The 5553-nt window shown below is 38.5% G+C and overlaps 2 protein-coding genes across 2 annotated transcripts in view; both read left to right on the top strand.

Moving 5' to 3' along the window:
• Positions 1-4019, top strand: part of LOC104947447 (ADP-ribosylation factor-binding protein GGA1-like) — a 32266-nt gene extending 28247 nt beyond the window's left edge. Inside the window, exons 3-9 of the mRNA XM_010773456.1 lie at positions 7-138; positions 1506-1719; positions 1831-2010; positions 2355-2419; positions 2501-2613; positions 3522-3679; positions 3814-4019. Coding sequence (XP_010771758.1) covers positions 7-138; positions 1506-1719; positions 1831-2010; positions 2355-2419; positions 2501-2613; positions 3522-3679; positions 3814-4004 — 1053 coding nt within the window. The 3' untranslated portion in view covers positions 4005-4019. The remainder of the gene's footprint in view (positions 1-6; positions 139-1505; positions 1720-1830; positions 2011-2354; positions 2420-2500; positions 2614-3521; positions 3680-3813) is intronic.
• Positions 1-5553, top strand: part of pde6d (phosphodiesterase 6D, cGMP-specific, rod, delta) — an 818526-nt gene that overhangs the window by 630184 nt on the left and 182789 nt on the right. The window lies entirely within an intron of this gene.

Genomic DNA, 5553 nt, shown 5'->3' with positions numbered 1-5553 from the left:
GAGCAGGAGAAAGCAGAGAAAGTGACAAAGCGAGAGTCTGCTCTGCAGGATGTTGAGAGCAGCACCAAACAGCTCCGAGAACTCCTGCAGCAGAACACCATCACCGGAGCGACGCTACAGCCCAGCGACGACATGAAGGTCATTGCACATCACACACATCACACACATCACACCAGAGATGGCAATAGTACTCACATCCTTTACTCAAGTAGAAGTACAGACACTCATGTTTAAATACTCTGGTAAAATTAGACGTACTGACTAAACTTCTTTACTCAAGTCAAAGTAAAGAAGTATGGGCTTTGAAATGTCCTTCAGTAAAAAGTACCCATAACTAGCAGCTGTTTTAAAGAGTACCTGACCTCCCTTTATATTAATAGAACAATAATGTCATTGTTAGCTAATGAATGTTTCCATGCTGAACAACAGCAACATGACAACGTTTTCATTGGTCCCTCTTCTTTAGAGAAGACCAGGAAATGATGGATACACGGATCGTGTTCAAATCAATAGGCACGCAATGACTCTAAATAATAATGATCAGGCCACCAAACACACATTCAAACTAAAGGAACCAGCCTGTTTGGAAAATGAGAGAAGTAGAAAGTACAGGTATTTGTGTTCAACATGGAAGAAGTAGTCAGAAAAAGAAGTAGTGGAGTAAAGTACTGATGCCAGAAAAATGTACTTAAGTATAGTAAAAAAGTATTTGTACGACACTACTTCCCACCCCTGCTTAATAATCATCTTACACAGAGACACAGATATAAAGCAGCTGTTCAGGGCAGACCACAAAAGCTAGATTGGTTGCGAGTCCTGGTTCTGTGTCGCCCTCTACTGGCTGTTTACTTTGAGAGTTCACACACCAACTTCGCTGAAAATGTAAAATCACAAAACACTGATTTGTGATTTTCTGGTCAAAAGTTGCTTCACTTTTAAATTAAATAAATGCTGTTGTAACAAGAGTTATATGTGACCCTGATAGCACCGTATTGAATGTAATTTTCTACGTAAGAGCTTATACTTCGTTCTTTTTTTAATAAGCTTTATACAAGTACACCTGTTGTCATATTTAATGAGATCATGACCCTCAAGAAATATAAAAAGATCCTCAACAAAACCTCAGTGAAGTAATTTACTTGATTGAATTATTTAGTATTTTAATATTAAATCAACTTTCTTTAATAAATGTGCCTCACATTTTTGCAAATTTTTGACCACAGTAGAAAACAATATATTTATATATAATTAGTTGTCGGATACATTTTTTTTTTTTTTTTAAAGTGCTTGAATGATTTAATGTTGGAATGTTTATGGACTAAAATCAAAGTTATTTTTATATATTATTCCTACATTGATATAGACTATCAAAATAATATATATAAGAATAATACTGTCTGGGCCCATTAAACCTCCAGATATGTTCTCAGAGGATCACATGTGTCCTCTCACTGTGGAGGATAATGTGTTTGTGTGGAAGTGTAACTCATCATTCGTCCCTTCAGGCCCTGTATGAGCGCTGCGACCGGCTGAGGCCCAGCTTGTTCCGCCTGGCCAGCGAAACGATGGACGAGGACGTAGCTCTGCTGCAGATCCTGGCGGCTAACGACGAGCTAACACTTGTAGTAAACGATTACAAAAACAAAGTGGGGAAGAGAGAGTGTAACGGCAGAAGAGAAAGAAGCAGAAGTGAGGACGAAGTGGAGCGGAATAATAATGGTAGGCCTGATTTGTTCCCCTTTTTTCATTGTTTCCGTCCCTGTGGATATAAGTTTGACCTTGTGTTTGGCACTGCTTTGTATTTGAACGGGTTCCCTCTTGTTCCTCCAGCTCCAAAGAGTCCCAGAGAGATTAAAAGCTACCACCTCATCGACCTGTCAGCACTGGACTCTCCACAGACGCACAGAAAAGCTGATTCACTGCCATCTTTTGAATCATCTTCTCCCATGTGTCCCTCTTTCCTGGAAAGTAGCTTTAACTCAGACGCTGACCAGGACTTCAATGAGCCAGGTAGACCTGCAGCTTGCTCCTAGTGCAAAATAATGTTATTACTGGCTGTTACTTTTCAAGTTTCAAGGCTCTTATTGTCATGTGTACATAGCTACAGTGTAGATATGTACACATGACAATCTTAGGTCACAGGCTACTCCAACAGTGCAACACAATAAAACAGATAGCATAGTTAAAATAGTGCAAGTAATACTGCTTATATATATATATAATTTACTTTGATAATGCTGCTTTTTATGTTTTTTACCTTGGATGTGTTCTTATCTCTTATGACGTAACAATGTAAATGTTCCCGCTGTGAGGCAAATATATCTTTGTGATGTTGTTCTGTCCTGTGATTACAGAGTTAAAAAATAATCGCGTCTCAAAACAAGAGACTTCACGGTCGTACTCTGAAGATCTGCTGCAGGTGAGGCTCCGATGTTACGTTAAAGAGTTTAACTGAGATTTTATTTCATGTGTTTAACACCGTTAATTCTTCTTGTTTCAGCTAAACGGAGAGTTTCAGATGAATCACGCTGAGCAGAACGGAGGCAGAGGCGTCGTTCTGAGAGCCCGTGGATGTGGGGGCAGCAGCGCGACATCGAATGGGACGAATATCTGGTAAAGATGGAGAAAAGAAATACACTTTTGGAGATACAGTAATGCTTTGGTTGTGGCGTACTGTATGTATATTTATATGGAAAAGTAAAAAATCTACTGATATAGTTCACACTCTAATCCTAATTGTAATTTCGATAATGTGCTGGTGAATAATTTGTATTTAAATGATTATGGGAGGATAGAAAGTGAAAATACTCTGGGTATAAATACGTAAAAATACACAATATAAATCCTTCACATAAAATAATGTATAGTAGGACTGTCCAAATCAAGTCAAGACACTAAAAATATAATCCCAGATAACGAGGGAAAGTCAAAGATATATTCTGTAACATAATTACAACATGTTATACTATTATATTTTTATTTAAAATAATGACCTTTTCCAAATGTTAATGTAGATACTTAGTTGTATCCTTATCACGATTATTTGTGTTGTGCATTAATGTTAATACATACATACAAGTAACTAAGTACATTTACTCAAGTACTGTACTTAAGTACAATTTTGAGATACTTGTACGAGTAATTCCATTTTATGCTACTTTGTACTTCGACTCCACTACAATTATTTAATACCTTAAGTTACTACAGTAGCTGCACTTTTACCAGCTTTGATAACACTTTAATTATCAATAATTATAATCAAAACATATATATTATTCTGAAATGGGCCAATCTTCACAATGACTACTTTTGGTACTTTAAGTATATTTTGATGCTAATACTTTAGTACTTTTACTTGAGCAACATTTTGAATGCAGGACTTTTACTTGCAACAGAGTATTCCTACACTCTGGTACTAATACTTAATTTAAGTACACAATCTGAGTACTTCTCTTACCACTGCTCAAATGCCACCTTTGTTATATCCTAAACAAATGTTTGACGATGTCTTCTTTCTTCAGGTCGCTCCCTCAGCATCAACAGTTCACAGAGTCAGGATCACTGTCCGAAAATCAGAAACAACTCAGCGAAATGTCGGGATGTCCAGAAAAAAAGGAGAGCTTGTTGACACCGCGACTATTAAAAAACATCTTTGTTCCCGTTCACACCATCAAACCCAGTGAGTTCATAAGGAGAAACAGCTGTGTTACTCTGTGTGTTACAGTAATGTTTTCCTACTCCGTACGATTTCTCTGTTACGTGTTCATTTACTTCTGAATTTACCATCCACTGTTATTTTCTTATTTTTTGTAGGTAATCTTGAGCCGATCACTGTGTATGATCATGGCGGCGTCCACGTTTCTCTACATTTTGCCAGAGACTCTCCTCTGGGTTATCCTGGTGTCGCCGTGGTCGTCTCCTCCACCGTGAACACATCTGCCCTCCAAGTTAAAGACTTCCTGTTTCAAGCTGCTGTTCCAAAGGTAGAAAACATAATCTCTTAAAAAAAGGAAATACAATATTACTGTTTTTTTTTTTTGTGTGTGTGATCGAGTATCATCAATATCAGACAGAAGTACAGATTGTTATTGCAGATTTAAACTTGTAAAACGTTGTGAAAGTTTAAGCTAAGTTGTTGTTTCAAAACAACCTTTTGAACATGAGGAGCAAGTGGGAATTCAAGCTCATTTTGCACCATCTGATTTATGATTGACGTGTTTGACGTGTCTGAATCACATTTATTGCAAAGTATGTTTTTACATACAAATAAGTTTTCACAACTCCTGGAAAAGTTAAGAATCACAAAATAGTCTTACCGTGAAATTCATGTTAAAACTAGAGACCATACCCATTATTTAACTTAGCTCAACTTTGTTGGTTTTTATACATCCTCTAGATTTAGCAATGACATTTAATTGTACATTTTTCTAATTGTTTGTTTATTTTCATATTTTCATATTTAGTCTGTTATACTGTTGTGTGTTTGTCTAATTGTAAAATAACCCATGACGATATCAGATTTAATGGGGGGGGGGGCGGTGAAGCGATTTCTTGCTTCTCCGCGCTCTGTACTGTGTGACGATGGAACCATTGGACTTGTGGTAGTTATCTAATTGTCGTTTACTTGAAACACAAGTACTCAGGTGTCACTGAAAATTTTTTTATTGTTAGGTTTGTCAATTAAAAAGCCAGGTTCACCTGCAATCTTTACACGCTTTTAACATATATTCTTGGTATTCCGCTGACGTCCGTTGGGACTAGGATCACTACATACCTCTATACGGACTTTAACAACTATGCATATCATATGTACTTGTATAGTGTAGCTTAATTTCTTATCTTCTTTCTCATATAACTGATTTTATAGTCTACTATCTGTTTAAGTATAGTGAACTTACGAACCCACGATAACGATTGAGATTGAATACTCTGTTCTACACACACACAAGGATCTTAATGATAGGGACACCCCTGGATTAGACAAGTGTGTCAGTGCACCCCCTGAGCGGAGGTGGGAATACCCCTTATTACCTTCCAGGGTATTCCCCTTATTAATCAAATCCCAGTTCTGAACCAATCACAATCCCATTCCCAATCCGTACACATCCAATACCAATGCGCATATCGTGCCTGATCAAGCACACACCGCACGCACGCCGCACACACACACTACACACACACACACACACGCCCACCACGCACACACCACACACACACCCCAAATTACATAAGTTGGCGGGACAGATTGAGTGGAAGACTCCAATTAGGTCGTCCTCCTGGACTCTCTGCCGTCCCACCTCCGTCGTCTCCCAACATGCCTCCTTCCACTCAGTGTCTCCCGGACTCCCTCCCCCCGACTTGAAGTGATTGTACCAGACTCTCTCCCTTATTACTGTTAATATACCGTATGAGGTGAGGATTTACCTTGTTGTCGGAGGTGTCGAATTTGGGCGATTTCTAGGTCGCTTCTTTCACAGCTACACCTTACACGTGATTGCGTCAACAAGTACTCTCCTTGTAGACTGCACCCACAGGAGGTCGTCCCCGCAGTCA

This window comes from Notothenia coriiceps, unplaced genomic scaffold, assembly GCF_000735185.1.
Source record: "Notothenia coriiceps isolate Sejong01 unplaced genomic scaffold, NC01 NC01_scaffold00012568, whole genome shotgun sequence".
Classification (NCBI taxonomy): domain Eukaryota; kingdom Metazoa; phylum Chordata; class Actinopteri; order Perciformes; family Nototheniidae; genus Notothenia; species Notothenia coriiceps.
The sequence above is the reverse complement of the archived record's forward strand: the minus strand, read 5'-3'. Positions and strand labels throughout refer to the sequence as shown.